The 16,332-nt window shown below is 45.3% G+C and overlaps 6 protein-coding genes across 6 annotated transcripts; 3 read left to right on the plus strand and 3 right to left on the minus strand.

Moving 5' to 3' along the window:
* Positions 1-1,719: 1,719 nt before the first annotated feature.
* FPOAC1_006970 (uncharacterized protein) lies at positions 1,720-2,039 on the plus strand (the record flags this gene model as incomplete). The annotated part of the gene is made up of 2 exons (XM_044851443.1): positions 1,720-1,873; positions 1,927-2,039. The coding sequence occupies 2 exons, from the start codon at positions 1,720-1,722 to the stop codon at positions 2,037-2,039; spliced, it is 267 nt and encodes an 88-aa protein (XP_044710155.1).
* Positions 2,040-5,958: 3,919 nt separating this feature from the next.
* Positions 5,959-6,415, plus strand: FPOAC1_006971 (uncharacterized protein; the record flags this gene model as incomplete). The annotated part of the gene is made up of 2 exons (XM_044851444.1): positions 5,959-6,077; positions 6,193-6,415. The coding sequence occupies 2 exons, from the start codon at positions 5,959-5,961 to the stop codon at positions 6,413-6,415; spliced, it is 342 nt and encodes a 113-aa protein (XP_044710156.1).
* Positions 6,416-7,647: 1,232 nt separating this feature from the next.
* Positions 7,648-8,730, minus strand: FPOAC1_006972 (uncharacterized protein; the record flags this gene model as incomplete). The annotated part of the gene is made up of 1 exon (XM_044851445.1): positions 7,648-8,730. One exon carries the CDS (start codon positions 8,728-8,730, stop codon positions 7,648-7,650), a length of 1,083 nt encoding a protein of 360 aa, XP_044710157.1.
* Positions 8,731-9,763: 1,033 nt separating this feature from the next.
* FPOAC1_006973 (uncharacterized protein) lies at positions 9,764-10,413 on the plus strand (the record flags this gene model as incomplete). The annotated part of the gene is made up of 4 exons (XM_044851446.1): positions 9,764-9,799; positions 9,851-9,955; positions 10,034-10,153; positions 10,204-10,413. The coding sequence occupies 4 exons, from the start codon at positions 9,764-9,766 to the stop codon at positions 10,411-10,413; spliced, it is 471 nt and encodes a 156-aa protein (XP_044710158.1).
* A 738-nt stretch (positions 10,414-11,151) lies between these two features.
* Positions 11,152-12,528, minus strand: FPOAC1_006974 (uncharacterized protein; the record flags this gene model as incomplete). The annotated part of the gene is made up of 1 exon (XM_044851447.1): positions 11,152-12,528. The coding sequence occupies one exon, from the start codon at positions 12,526-12,528 to the stop codon at positions 11,152-11,154; it is 1,377 nt and encodes a 458-aa protein (XP_044710159.1).
* A 1,263-nt stretch (positions 12,529-13,791) lies between these two features.
* On the minus strand, positions 13,792-15,800 carry FPOAC1_006975 (uncharacterized protein; the record flags this gene model as incomplete). The annotated part of the gene is made up of 4 exons (XM_044851448.1): positions 13,792-14,130; positions 14,176-14,518; positions 14,565-14,985; positions 15,038-15,800. 4 exons carry the CDS (start codon positions 15,798-15,800, stop codon positions 13,792-13,794), a joined length of 1,866 nt encoding a protein of 621 aa, XP_044710160.1.
* Between the last annotated feature and the right edge of the window lie 532 nt (positions 15,801-16,332).

Raw genomic sequence — 16,332 nt, forward strand, 5'->3', positions numbered from 1 at the left:
ACTGTAATCGCTAGCATAGTGATTATGGCCCGATCTTTTGCCCTGTGGCTTAGCGGTTAGGTGCAACCGTTACACTTTATTAAATACCTTATAAGTTATTAATAACTTATTTTCTTTATTAAAGATTATTTTAAAGATTAAAAAGTAATTTTATTTAAAATATTTTACTTTTTAATATATTAATATTATTATTATATTTTATTTTATAAAAAACCTTAAAGGCTTTTTTCTTTTTATATAATAAAGATTTAAATTTTAATTTATTAATTTAATAATTAATTATATAATTAAAAGTATTATAATTAAAAATAATAAAAATAATAATTTAATTATTATTTATATTAATAATATTTTAATTTTAAATATTAATAAAAAGATTATTTTAAAGGTAATAAAAAGCCTTAAACTTTTTTAATTAATTTTTTTTTTAAAAATAAAATTAATTATAAAAACTAAGCTTTTATAAATAATTCTTTAATTTAATATATAATTAAAATTAATAAAGACTTTAAAGTTTATTATTTTATATAGTAATTTTATTAATATTAATAAAGAAATATTTAATAATTAATTTTTAAAAAGAATAAAAGCTTTTATAATAATTATTATAATTTTAACTTTATAAATTATAATATATACTTTTAAATAAAATCTATATTAATATCTAGGTTTAAAAACTATATTTTTTTATAAGTTAATTTTATATATATACTTTAAGACTTACGCCTTAAAAATCACCCAACAAAAGTACGACAAAAGGGTCTTCACAGGGGTGATCCCAGTAATTTTCCATCAGCTATATCCCTGTAGTAAACACCCATCCCCTATATTTGATTGGCTATTCGCCATGTTTCCAAAACTGCCTGCCGGACTTACCTGGCACAGCCACTCCCTTTTGACTGTAACCATAGAACTGACGTGTGGGTAGCAAAAAAGAATGACCTCCTAAGTCTTAGGTAACAAAAATAAACAGTCTAAGAGCCATAGTCTAAGGAGCATAAAGTGGCTCACTAATTCCGTCTCTTATGCCGGGTACCCTGAGGACTGAATTATGATTTGAATCGACGCATCAGGGCTGGTGACTTTTCCTTCCCATTCCTATATATCATTCAAAACCTAGTTAATTACTACTTTGTTGTCTCTAAATAAATCATGTAGGCTCAAATACTTGATAACATTGTCGTTTCCTGCTTTAATTATGGTGTTACTGGTGACACGATGACGCTTACAAGTTACGGGAAGGAGTCACGTGTTCCCACTTATTCCATTCAGCAGCATCTATAGGTCTCGACATTGTCGGTCTGCTGCTCCTATAAATCGCGAGAAAGGGTTGTTAACGGGTATCTTGTCGAGAGAGAATATCAGACATTGTTTAATGATTCTCTATAACTAATTCCTTTTTCTTCAGCTTCATATCATCGGAATTGTCAGTCAACGACACCATCTCGCGAGCTGTTCACCAGAACAGCTAGTTGTATGAGGCCGCTATGCTAACAGAATACAGACCATACCCCATGCCGATCTCACCTCTGCTGTCATGGCTTGTTGACCACTATTGCCGCCGACCTGAATTGCTCGCTATTCGACCATACGACATGAAAGCTGACCTTTGTGAATAGCCAGGCTTGTGAAATCCTCTTCGGTGTGCTCTATTAAGAGAGCCGCCGACGAAAGAAATACCCCCTATTTCTACCCTTGATCCGGCAACTCAAGCAGATCATGTCAACTGGTTATTCGACTACCGGCAAGGACCATTCCGACATGTCCACGATCCGATATACACTTGCCGATACGAAGGAGGAACATACCTATTCGCTCTTTGACTCTGGATATGATGACGGCAAACAATTTTCTGTCACTTATGAAACCACTGGTAAGATGGCGGACTTCATATATGAGCACAAGACTAATGACTAAATCCCCGAGGACCTCTTGAGGTATTGAAGACCCCTGACAACTCGGCTCTGAAATATACTTCGGAGAACATTGGCCTTGTACACAACGACTTCCATTCCCACATCGATATCGGACACCACTAATCTAAGAGAGCCGCTTTTTATTCCACACGACTCATCCCTGCCCGCATAATTCCTTGTCCGCCGAATGTAACGAAGAGTCTTGAGGACAGTCCGCCACCTGCATGACATCTCGATATTCGGGCCCCAATGCTGAATCGACAAATGGAGTTATGACGGGAGCGAGAGCGAGAATGGGCAGTCTTGTCACTGCTCCAATGACGTTCGAACGAATAAAGGGGGTCCAACGGAAGTCAAAGCAATAGAAGGCGGCAACTTTCAAAGCTGAAGGTCCACAGTCCAGACAGTAATACGAACCCCTTGAAGGAGGTCCTAAAGATCCTCGGTTATTGGATTCGGGACTTACGCCTTGAAAATCACCAAATAATAGTCGGATAGCATTGTTCATGAACCCTGTCGAGTCTTAGAAAGCTCGGCATGGAGATGAGAAAGTTGAAACCTTACCACACACCGTTAGAGAAGGGGCCCCCTTGCCGACTTGCTGTTCTTGCACTCTTTCATAGAACATGAGGCTAATTCCGGAGACTCCAGGTACCATCTTACACCCGTTTCTTTACGCAGCCACCGTCAAGTGCAGGTAGAGTCACCACCGATCCGTATGCGAGCAACTTCTATGGCGACAAGAAGGAAAGAGACCGAAATATATCGATCGACGATAACCTTACAAGGGATAAGCCAACCAGCAAAGGGGAATAAGGCTGATACGAGTACACAGCAATTGTGATGAGAGAACTGGAGGGTATTGGCCATGTCGATTTGGTCGGAAGCTCCAGAGCCACAATTTGGATTATGGTACCAAGATCTACAGCTTTCTTCGGGGTCGTTTCCCAGACCTCCGAATCATCTATCGACATTACTGGAAAGACGAGCTCGGCGACCGAGAGAAAGAACTATGACCTGGAAGAAAGGATACTGAAGAGTGATGGGTCTCAAGTTGTGAAAGTTACCTAGGTGCACCTAATGGGTAACGGAATGAACAACCTCCTAAGTCTTAGGTTACAAAAATAAATTGTCAAGGGTCATAAGTTAGCCTACTAATGTTTTCTTATGCTTCCAGCAGCCAATATTTCTCATACCCTGAGGGCACGTAGCCATATCTACTCAATTAGCCCTCAGAGAAGCCTACTCTCCATGAACCCAAAACACTCCATAAGGCCGATAAATACACTATCCGCAAGGGTTAGTTTTGCAATGGAATTCTACTATGAGAGATACCATCGACCATCACAGCACCGACATTCTACCAGATACTTCTAACGATCTGTAAGACCCCCGTCCCCCCCGTCCCCCCCGTCCCACCTCCCTCTACATTCCATGCCCTGATACAACTAGATATGGAGGCCTTTATCAGTTGATATCCACCCCATTAACAGTCATATTGGCAGCGGCACCAAAAGACAGGATCGAAAAACAGACATCATGCTCTATATCGGAGGACTGTTACGATGCGGCGTCGTCGTGTTTCCCCGGAGTCCCTCTTGAAACACTGGCGGGGATGCACTGTTCAGGCATAACGATAATCCACAAACACACGACTGCTAACCAAGGAGGAGTCAACACTCGAGAACTTAGCATGTTTTCGTGTTTTTTACTGCTGAAGCTTTCGCCCAGGACTTCACAGTTTCCTCGAGGTTCTCATAAAATGTTATTTGTTCAGGTAAGTTGAATTCCTAATAAATGTTCAAATTCAAGGTTCTCTCAAGATCAGTTTCTCTAACACAGCAGTGACTCATATAGCAGCTAGTCGAACTCTATAATCTTATTCGCTTATAAAAGAAGCTTCTACCGCCGAGAATAGACCAGCAACTTCTTCCTCTTCCAACCTCGATCAATTAGCGAGAAACCACTATGGTTCAACATACTTCTGCATGGCCGAACGAATCCTCGAACTAGGCTGGCGCCTCTTTAGTCACCCTTAGCATGCCTTCACGACCATCGAAATTCCCCTGACCAGAAAGGATGTCACCCTTTCACTTTTCTTTTGGCTTTCTTCTTTGATCGCTGCCTTTGACTCTGTCCTTCTTACAGCTCCAAATCCTGGAGCGCCTCGACACAGCCCTACGCCATCCTTTACAGGACACACAGCTCGCTTTATGAGAGACGCCCAGAGCTTACTCGTGATTCAATTGACGAAAGAAAACCCGCCGGAGAATCATCGACAAGATGGTTCTAATAGGTGGAGGGCGGCAGCCTTCGACCCGCGCTTGGTTGAATTACTTCACTTTGACATTCAGAGCACAATCTCTCAGCCTTTCGATAATCGGATCTGCCATCATGACAATCACGCATTTTAGAGACCGTCGAAGAAAACAACAGTCGAAAGAGGTATTTTTGTGAGGGAATAAGCTTGCTCTAAGAGCCCTATTTTTCGTGACGAGGCTGCATCTATCGAGATCATATTAAAATTCGAGGAACACCCACATCAATTCCTTTTGACGACCTAAGCTTTCGTCTTCGCGGTTTCTTCAAGGTTATCAACAAAGGTTAATCTGTCCACACAGACCAACTTATCAACAAATCTTCATATCCAAGGTTCTCTCAAGACTAGGTTCTCCAACACAGGCATGACTCATACAGCCTGAACTCTATGATCTCGACTATGACTTATAAAGGGAGCATCTCTCACACGATCCAGACAGCAGCAACTTCTTCCTCTTGCAACTTCGATCAACTAGCAAGTCCGTCGCAGACCTATTATTGCCTCAAACTTCCATCAGCTTGAGCCGATAGTCCCTCTAAGAAGCCAGCGTACTGCCAAAGCAATATGGGCTATTTAGACCTGTTATTGCCTCAAACTTCCCTCGGCTCAGGTCGATAGCACTCGTCAGGACGACAAGACAGACTACTAGTGAGTCAATCCAGGTCCCTTGCTGTACATCGCTAACCACTTTCGAAGGTCTCGTACAATACAATGTCGGCTACTGTCGAAAGCAAGACTATCAACAAGCCACCCTATCCGATCAAGGCCCTTCGTTTCAAAGCTATCGCAGGTACCATTAAGCGTTGCAAGGCTGCCGCGAAGCTGAAAGAACTGAACAAGGAGGCCGCTGCCCGGAGGAAGATGATTTACGAAGCCATGACATTCCCGCAGCCTGTCACCAAATTGCAATATTCTTCCGCAACCTGTCACCAAATTGCAACGTTCCTCCACAGCCTGTCACCAAATTGCAATTTGCTTGCCTCGCTTGTGCGGCCATCACATACCCACCGCATGTCACCAAATTGCAATGTGCTTGTCTCGTTTGCGCGGACATGAAAGTCGGAATCCGCTAAGGACTGTGTAACAACTCACCTGCCGAATGTACTAGTCCTAGAAATGGACGGCGCTCAAGCGTTTTACCCATACCTCGCCCCCAGGGTAGAAAGGATGTCCTGAGGTATACGAATCTGCAGATCAAGGAGTCGCTAAGGCGAAAGGCGGCATCGGGAAGCATTTCAGGGGGCTCTGGTGATTTAGAGAGCTAGGGAGCGCAGGGGCGGATCACCCACCAGGACTCCGTACTCAACATCATGATATGACCGGTGGCCTGAACAATGCGTGGTCTGGGATGGAACATTTGAGGTCCCTAAGAACGTATGGCGAGCCAGACTTTCTTTCACTGCATCAGACGGCACGGTGCCTCGCTCCCCACCCTCTCTTCCCCCTTCAAGGTGGTAGACAAAGCTCCAATAGACCTCCTTACGATAGTATCAATAATAATCTCCCAGGGAACTATAATTAACGCCGCTACCCTTACAGCGCTACAAAACACCAAAAAGAGTCATACAACGTATAGTCCCTGTATAGTACTGCCGGGAGGAGCAGACGGAAATGTCGGCTTCTCGACTTTGGATGAGAAAGGCGTTGACGTACGAATCCCTCTAGCCCATGATTTGTTCCAGCCGCACGCGCCGTTTGTACTAAGGCAGAACCAACGAAGAGATGATCATCAGCAACCCTGATTACCCTGGTGGTTCTGCTCATATCACTACTCAGCCTGTCCAGCATTCTCCGAATGCTAACTCAAACTCGCGAGAACTGCATACAACAGAGGTATCAGAGTGCGTGGTCATCTTGAACCGTCTCTTTGAAGAATCAAGACAAATTATCTGAGCTGGGCTTTCCGTATGACGCTCACCTCGACTAGACTTCCAAGTCAGTACACTGGTTCTGTAGCGTCATTCGTCCTCTCATCATACCTGAAAAAAAGCCAGACCTGCCGTCAGGTCATCGGTGCGGTGCTGGTCTCCGTCTAGTCGAATATATTCCTCACGTCCGCAAGTTTGTGCTCGATGCTATCCCTTCTGATCGCACTATCAGTGAGCGACATGAGTCAGAGGAGGAGTGGCATACGTATCTCCCGAGCCATACAAGTCTTCCTCCTCATAAGGAACGGTGATCCAGGCACCAGGGATATATCCAGTAAAGGGGGGGAGAATCCCCATCGCATTGGTGCCAAGACTAGTATTCATGTACTAGATGAAGTCCAGTACATGTATGAGTTAATTATGGCAAACTCGAATCTTACCGGTAATCGTCGTTCCTCGCAATCTGGGATGTTGTTATCACCCACTATTGTGTTGATTTTTAATGTATACTTCGGGACTTACGCCTCGGACATCTTCAAATTATAGTTATCACCCACGACAGTCAAGTCTAGAACTACATCATGGTTGTCTGATGAGCACGACCAGCTGGCACTTCCAAAGTATGTTTCGCAATTTGAGGCCATAATCAACAAATACCAACGCGATATGCACCTTCTACATCGTTATACAAACTGTGAATATTGAGTATGCAGCCAATATGTTCAGGACCAATACCCCAAACCAGAACAGGGTGTCAAGATCAAATGCATCAAAATGTCTACACACGGCCAACAGAATCGAAAGGGTTGCGGAGACAAGCATCATTGGCGTCGAGACTGTCCTCCAGGGAACATGTCCCTTTTATCTTTGGACACCGCGGACAGGCCCGGCCAGCGCCCAGGAGGCTTCATTTATCCGCAAGAGCACAGAACAACAGCAAGAAATCGTTCAGGAATGAGGAAAAGGAGAGCACCAGTGATATAAGGCGGCCATTATACCAAACATCAATTTACCCGCCGATCCAGAGTTCCCTCTCAATGACAAACACGAAATCAATACTGGGAGGAAGAAAGAATGGAAGAGCACAAGTTCGTTGTACTAGATAGAGGGGATCACCGGAGCTCATCCTTCCAACTTATCTCTCCTTGGCATCGTCACCTGTCACTCGGGCTTGCGTCGAGCTTATGGCAGAACTGCCGAGGTTCGGTGTATCGTGGCAATAAGGCTAAAAAGTCCGTTAACGTCAAATGGAGGGAATTTTGAGAAACAAATGTTAGAATATCCATTATTGATCTAGACCCCTCTTCTCTCTTTTTCTATCAAGGGCCCTAAGTGTTCCCTACTATCCTGCTACCCTAAAACAACAAGTAGCAACTCAATCCAGTTGTGGCTCGCAATACCCTCAAAATCTTCTGTCAGGCTTGTGGAGCAATTACATGGTATTTGCATAATATCACAATTTCAGGACATGCTAATCTTGGGGTGTAAGCTATTGGTTCTATCTCATTCTTCTTCCTACTTTGAGAAATAGTAAATAACAAAACTACTCAGGATCCGGCAACGACTCGACAATCTCTATCGCTTTATGATCAACAATAGCAGCACCATATCGCTCACACATGGCAAACACACGCCCCTTGGGCTGTAAAGCATAAGGAGTCAAAATCCATCCCATTCCCGACATCATCGACTTTGAATACTCCTTCATGACCTCCTCATCCTTGATTGACAACGATGGACCACCAAACCGAGCTAAGGCCCCTAGGTAATGTTCAACAATACTTATCTCATGCGTCCTACGGTCCCCTACTGTTAAAGCCCCGACGATGAAGTAGGCCAGATCATGGAATGGTGATCCAATGTGAAAGGTTTGCCAGTCGAGAAAGCGTGGGTTTCCTGCTTTGTCGGAGTATGTGTTTCCAGTATGCGGATCTCCGTGAATCAGGGATATGAAATTTGGGTTCTTTGTTGCGAAGTGCTTCTTTATCGCGGCCACGGTACGTTCGCGGGAGTTCTTGATGACATCGGGACATGGAGGTCGATCGGCACCATGGATTTGATCGTCCCACATGGCCGCCAGAGCCATAACCATACCCTCATAAGACGGTGTAATCCAGGGATACTTCTCAGATGAATATCCCCAAGTGCTAGCGTGTAGCGCAGCAAGCTGTTCGGCCCCAGCTCGGAGTCTCTCGACAGGCCAAACATCTTGGGGGTTTCCGAACGTGAATCCGGACCTATTCAAATCTTCCATGACGAGAATACCCTGATCTTCTCCAACTCCCGCCCACCATATTTTGGGAAGTGATATATGACTCAGATTCGGCGCGACGAGGCTGAAGAAGCGGGCTTCATTCGTGTACGCGGCTATAAGCATGTCTTTGTATCCTTCTGCCGCCAGCATCGCAGGGTTGAAGCCTCCCTTGAGACAAACATGCTTTGGTCGGTCAGCCTCGTCGTTGCTGTCTTGATATTCGATGGTGAAGAATAGTTTGCTGGCTGTGGCGTTGAGAACGCTCTCAGTGAGTTGGGCAGATTTGATGTTTTGTCCAAGGACTTTGCCGAGCCAAGATGCTGTGACTTGGTCGGGAGTGGTGGGGAGAGGATGAATATCAGAAGCAGTCATTTTGTAGGTTATTGGAATGTCAGAAATGTCTTGGGATATTAGTCGACAGTACTTACTTGTTCTTTATATGTAGTCGTCAAGTCTCGCTTGAGATATCGTATGCAGTGAACCCTGTAGTATGTAGTAGCGAAGCTAGTTTTGTGGGCTCCGTAGGAGGTGGCAGTGGAACATTCCCAGGTCTTAGGGTATTGGAAGAACTGGAAACATAATACTTAGGAGGTCAATGATTCTACTACCCAATAGCCAGGATTGATGTTCAATTGTGTGTTGGTTGACGTCTTGTTGGTTCCTAAATGCCTCAGGGAAATTATTGTCGTACGTTGAAACGATGACGGAGCATCCACCTGCCGCGTAAAGCAGTATCCATGATCCGCGGAAACTCACCCGGAAGGTTATTGCAAGGATGCGATATTATGTGGTAGTTAGTTTGTTGGTTTGCCCTTGTTATTTCCAACCAACCCCCGCAAAAGCTAGGATGACCCCCTGCAAACAAGGAACAAAGCAACGACACTCTTCACAACCAACACAATGTCAGGCAACAGAGAAAGTCATTTTGGGATCAGTCGATCGTACTGGCCAACTACCTTCTTGCCGTAAGGTATGCCATTCTCGCATGCATATCTGCATCAGCAGGAGATGAACGAACCGATCCAATAGTTTCCATCCGTGCCGCACAATTGGGATATAATTTATCACTTCATATTCTTCCTTATTTTTCTTTTTTTGGCCTACTGCTTCTCTTATTCAATCATTGACTAGTTATGGCTGTTATGAGCGTCAGTGATAGTCACTAACTACCCGCTCGTCATAGCCTGTTTGGTGATTGACGGCATCGCCGTTGGCTCAAGATTATGGGTTCGAAGTGTCAAGAAAGCCATTGGATATGATGACGTTGTCATCTTATTTTTTCTGGTATAGTCCCCTTTACCTCTCTCTTCTCTTCCAACACAGATGCTGACTACGCCTAGGTTGGATTCATTGTGTTTTGTGTAATAGAACTCCAGGCGATACGAACGGCATTGGAACGACGACTATGGAAGACGACTTCGACCCGATCAAAGCGGCAATGGTAAGTCGACCTCTTTATGCTTACACCACCGGTTTACCGACCTATACCTAGTTCTTTACTACCGCTCAAGCTGATTACACCCTTACGACCAGAATCTCGAAACTTGGTGTCGGGCTTGTTCTCTTCCGCCTCGCGAGCGGCACAAATATGAGGGTAGTCCGTATAATCCTCATATTCTCCACGACGATAGTCACACTCTGACGCTTCGTTACAACTCTGATATTTGGCCTCCAGTGCCGTCCACTGACCGTGGCCTGGGGTGTCAGAGAGAGTTCATGCCTTTCCACGTCTGTTCTGGGAACCACCGGTCGTGCGCTGTCCGGTATAGATGTCACAATAAGCTGGTTCTATGCGGTATCATGGTCTATTACCTGTCTTGTACCTTTGCTGACCTTCGCTCACAGCTTCTTCCTATCTATAAGCTTTACAAGACCCAGCTTCGCCTCAAGCTCAAGATCATGATCATGGTTCTCCTCGGCCTCGGCGCCGTTAGTTCTATTGCAATTATCGTCCGCGTCAAGTACCTTATTGATTTGAGCAGGCTAACATCGTCCTCCGACGGCCTCGCGACCCAACATGCCGTCGGAACTACAAGAAGGAACAATCTACTCTAACCTTGAGATTGCTCTCAGTATACTCGCGGCTTCATTGACGCCACTGAGACCACTATTGATGAAGATTTCCGGCTTCGGAGATGGCCCTTCCCAGCCCGCATTGGGCTCTCTGATCACATTCGGGCAAGCAGTGACAGCAAAAGTCCTTGTTATCGGCTTGATGATAGACATTTATCTGTCGTCGACAGCCAAGAGGACATTTTACCCACGAGGCCACTATTATTTAAAGGTTTTCGAGGCATAAGTCCCAAAGTATATATATAAAAATTAACTTAATGATAAATGCAGTTTTTGAACCTAGATGCTAATAAAGGTCCGGTCTATAGGTATATATCATGACTCATAAAGTTAGAATCATAATGATTACCATAAAAGCTCTTGTTCCTTCCAAAGGTTAGTTGTCAAACACTTCCCACGAGGCCACTGACGTGCGGTCATCTGTCGTCAAAGCGTATAGGTAAAATGTTATGTATAACCAATACACGAATACATGCTATTGCCAGCCACATACTAGGATGGCTTCTGCTTGCAGTACCGTATGACTGTCACTAAGTTAAACGGAACAAATCTAACAGCTCACGCAGGGCCGAATACGAACTAGGATCACTCTTTCAGTACAACGTTGTAACCACTCAATTATCAATTTGGTCCAGTACCTAACAACTATCTCGACTTCAATCATTCCAGCCAATTAATCCATCACCCTTTCCCGTGGTTCGCAATCATTCAATCAGTCAGTCACTCGTCTTTCTTGTCCTCACTCTCGCCTTCAACCTCCTTGTCGTCATCTCCTCCTTCGATCTCCTTGTTCTCCTCCGCACCATCGACTGGGACCGTCTCGATCTCGGCTTGTTCATCTTCCTTGACACCTTTCATACTATCAGCCCCATACAATAACAACTCCCGCTCCAACAAAGACCGAATCACCGTCTGTGGCTTCAGCTCATTGGTAAGCTTCTCATTCAACTCCTCGCCATACTTCTGTCGACTAGCCCGCTCATCATCGCTCAGGGTAACCGGTGCCTGGCGACCGCGCCCTTTACCCATGAAACCAGGTGCAAGGTACTTCTGGTGCCTGGGCGCGGATCTAGTCACATTATCCATGGCCGCCTGGTTGAGCTCGAGAATATTTTCAAGTCTGAAAGAATCGGGATCCTCGAGCAGCTGCACGGCTATACCGAACGCAACAGAGAGAAGGGGCCCGACGCCTGGAATGAAACCGAGACCGAGGTTGACAAGATCGATGATCAAGTTTCTGAGGAAGTTGGATGGCTCATAAGGCCGCCAGCCAACCTCGACTCCAAAGGTTGCGCTGAGGACATTGGCAAAGTCAATCTCGCGGAAGAAATCGGGGTGGCGTATGACCGAACTGTTGCTTCTCCAGGCGAGCGACGAGGGAGCAAACACAACCAAATCATCGCGTCGGTTCTTGGAGTTGAACAGTCGATAGTCTGGATTGCGAAGTTTGTGGGGTATAGTAAGGTAGGCAATGATGTCTGGGATGTGGAAGCCCCAGGTAAAATGATCTGATCGACCAAGACCGCCGTGCGACGTCGTATTAATAACGACGGATGACCGGCCGTGTATGTCTATCAATTGGACCTGCTCTCTGTGTCTAAAGTCGATTACGACGTAGGTACACAGGTTGGAGAACGCCTGGTCCGTCTGATGGGCGACAGGGAAGTAGATGGCTCTGAGAGGGACTGTAGCGTCGATCCAAAGCCACTCTGTATTCCTGTGCTGGATTTGAATGGGACGTAGGATGTACTTGCGTGGTGCGCCATTATTGTGATCACGGCATTCATTCCAGTTGAGACTGTTGGGGTGGCTGTGCATGGCAAGCATATTGGCAGGGCTCCTGTCTCTACTTTCACCCACCCAGAATCTGTCCCAATCGCCGTAACGCGTATTGTGAAGACCTTGAGCGGTTCCTTGTCTCCATTCAGATCTTGGATGAAACCTGCTTTGGGTGCCAGTCGCGGTCCAGCCATTCCAGTAGTACTCTACTAGGATATGGCTGTAGAAGTGTTGTCTGTTATTGGCATTCCAATTGTTGGGTAGTCTGAGGGAGCTTCTAACAAAGTAGCACTCGCCTTCAGGATAGTAGGATGCCATAATGATTGATGAGTGGTATGATTGATGAATGGTATGTCAAGTCAGATACTGAGCCTGGAGTTGATGTAATGGTTGTCAAGCAGGCGGAGAGGCCTTGATATACATGGTCGATCCTCTACTAACCCACAACTGCCGAGATCATCCTTTTTCTCCGGTCAGTGATGTTTGCATCTTGGGTCACTCAAACCCCGCGCCAAGACGAAAACGATAACAATGACATTACACTGCTTCTTGACCGTTTTATGCAGTGTTGGACTGTGAGTTCTTCCCCGCACTTCTTGTAGACGTATACTGATTGTGTCAAACGCAACGACAGGTTGAGATATACGTTGACATGCAGGTTAACGTGTTGAATATTCGTACCCAGTGCAGTCTAATCGGACCGAAATATGACCGACAAACTTGAGTCGTGATACAACAACGGCTAGTGGCATCTTTGTTTTCTTTTGCTGGCAACTAGCCAAAGTAATGGGTTGCACTCTCCCTTCCATCATAAACACCCATCGATAAATGGCACTCAATAACAATGTTCCACAACAGTTGTGATAGTTTGGAACACGAACCGGCACCTAATTCGGCGTTTTGCAGTGTGATCTTGTGGTATGGAATGAGCTGTTTGATGCGGTTTGACATAGTGGTGAAGCATTGTTTGATTTGACACGGGTCAGTGACTTGTAGTAAATTGTGTTGTCGTGGACGAGGTTGGAATTAGATTACACTTAATGTCGATTGGAATCTAGCTTGACAACTGGAAAGACGAGTGTTATCACAATTACAGAGAACACAATCCAATGCCCAATGCTTCCTAGGCCCCGTAATGAATGAATGCTGCCCAGGGACTGTGATCACTACCACATGTATTCCGAGACCCCGTTGCCACCCTCCTCAGCGCTCGAGATACCATAGACGTGCTCTCGTCTACCACCAAGAAGTTTTCGAACAACTACGCGGTTTCCGAGTTAGCCCCGTCATCTACCGGCCAAAGTGACCCAATAGCATGGACGAATCCAGTCATCTGAAAAACACTCGCCGAGTGAAGGTTCTCATCGACACAATCTTTCCTTTGCAGGAGACGTCGACTTTCGACTTGTTTCTGAACTCCACATGTCGATCCATATCCCTTCATAGTCGATGAATCCGTTCCTGTATTCTGTCTGATTGCTAATAACTATTATCACCGATGATACCGTGACACATAGGCGCTGAGCCGAAAAATCCAGAGTGCGACGCCTATTGCTAGCCGCCAAGATGTGCATTTAGTATCTATGGTGTATTAAGCCACTCAAACGTATTCATCAATTCAAACTTGAAGTTCAAACGTCCCGATAAACCTGAACTGAAGTGCTCCAAAGATCCCAGCTCGTTTACCGCATCATTGAGATGATAGTCCAAGACTCGTTGTATGACAGTCTTACAACTCGCGCAGAGGTCACCATTTGGTGCTGAGGGATGGACCCAGTCCAAGAAGCCGACCAACAAGCTCAACTTCTGCACAATACTTGATCGGCTCAATCGGTTATCCCTTGGATGTCGTCCTTGGAAGGTCGGTTGAAGAAGCTCTTGACATAAGATACCGCCGCCAGGAACCGCGAAAGCCATCAACTAGAGGAGTCAGTATTGTGCTGTGGATATTAAGAGGTTACTTACCATCCACTCAAAGTCGCGCCGAGTATCCGGAAACTTGTCCTTATGCGTCCAGAACAGCAGCGTCAGTGAGACCATTTCAAACGAAACCAGGAGCACATCGCCTTCATCCATGGCATCATACTGCAGAAACAATCTCTCAAGTAGAAACATGTTCTGCAGATGGGTAAGACGGCCAAAGATCCTAATAGGGATAACGTTTGCCTCAACTTGAGGATCAGAAAGGTCCTTCTCGTGCGAAGCAGGTTCAGCCTGAGGGAGAGGTAGATCGTACGGATCGTCGGGGTCGTACATTAGATGTTTCGGGATTTGGGCGATGACATTGAGTGCGCGCTGTTTGAGATTCCTTGGTAGGTCAGTATCTTGTTTGCAATGTCGGATAATCTTGGTACCTCAGTGTGTCCAAAGTTACGTTTGGATCAGGAGCCAGAGCGATACCGAGAATCTCATTGAGTATCACGGATAATTGATAGGCAGATCGACAGAAGCCAGATGGATAAACACCCCCATGTGTGTTCCAACCACCTTGTGTCAGCTCAGCTGCTGCTCGCTCGAGTGCCGCACCACCAGCTAAAAGGTCCTCGTCACTAAAGTCCAGCGGCATTTGTGTCGTGCAGTAGCGATGATCGAGAAGCGGAGGTCTGCCTGTAAACGCCACAATAGCTTTATCAAGATTGTATATTCTTCCAAAGATACGCCTCTTATGCTCTGAAGACAGCGAAGGCGTATATGGTATGGTGTTCTTTTGTGCGTGAACGCCCAGGTAAGTCATCATCGTTACGGCTTCTCCATGGGAGTTCCACACGGCCAAACCTTGAGGCTTGTTAGTAAATATACACCGTCAAGCAGAACTGGGTTCACTTACTTGCGTCCCCGATAATCATGGACTCCACGATAGTCTTTTGTTGCAATAGATCGAGAATAATGACATTGGCCAGAGTAAAATAACGCGCAAGTGAGATGCCTTGCCTTAAGAACGCCAAGGCTGCCTTATTCGATGTACCGCTCTCGAGAACATGAAACTTGTGACGCTCCATGGGCTCGAACGAATTGGGTATACGTCGCAACACACTCCATAACATGGCAATCGACTCCCATCGCAAGTTCTGACCACAAAGCTGACCAGTCCATTCCTGACTGCTCTCTGTATCTCGAAAGGGTTGTATAGTGTTATTACAGATACGCTCCGCTATGAGCTCAAGGTTGACCTTCTCAGGCTCCAGATGCGATCCAAAGGTAGTTTCCAGTGATCTAACAATCGCAGGCACCGTGAGATTCGACCATAGTCTATTCTCATACTTAGCTTTATGCGCAACCAAACGATCGTAACAAGGTCCAAAGACGCATCCGAGAACTGCAAGACTGGCCTGTTGTATGTTGGTTGGAAGATCTTTGAACTTGATGGTGCAATTTGACTGTGAGTCAGATATGCATTTGTCTTCGGGGTTAATACTAAAGGCGTCGAGTTTCGAGAGGTAGTTCTTTGTTTCTTCAAAGATTTCGTTATGTCCTGTAACACCAAAGAAAGATGGTTTCACTGGAGGACTGTCGATGGACATTGAATCGTCTCTTTTGCTGGATGCACGGATGTAGTCACCGATAAAGTCGCCTGTATAGTCGGAAGCCATCATAAATCCTAGGACGAGGAATCGCTCACTCGTTATAGTCAAACAAGAGATGACATATCGATAAAAGACTATATCATGATAGATATAAATTGGCCAACATGACTAACCTTGGAGTTTGTTAACGTTTAGTCAATCCATCTTGAAGTGAATCAGATCTGAAACATGGCGTGACCGGGATCGGACGTGCTTTGTCATTTTCTATGCATCTACCGAGTATATGGTTCTAAAGATCACGACCTCCAACAAGAATCTTATCATGTACCGAATAAAGACTTTAAACGCTTGGAACGCAATATTCTTTATTCGGTACATGATAAGATTCCTGTCTGCGCTCCTACTTCTCAGTTACCAGTGTATTGTAACACATTACTTTATCCAGTACAGACTGTCCTTTGATTGTCCGACAGACACTTCGACACTGAGGTTGTACAATCAATTTCGTGAGCTTCTTCTGGGATTATAATATCAAGGCAAAATACGGCTATCGTAAAGTAATTATCTTATGACAGAAACATATCAAGGAATTAGTATC

Source organism: Fusarium poae, chromosome 2, assembly GCF_019609905.1.
Source record: "Fusarium poae strain DAOMC 252244 chromosome 2, whole genome shotgun sequence".
Lineage (NCBI taxonomy): Eukaryota > Fungi > Ascomycota > Sordariomycetes > Hypocreales > Nectriaceae > Fusarium > Fusarium poae.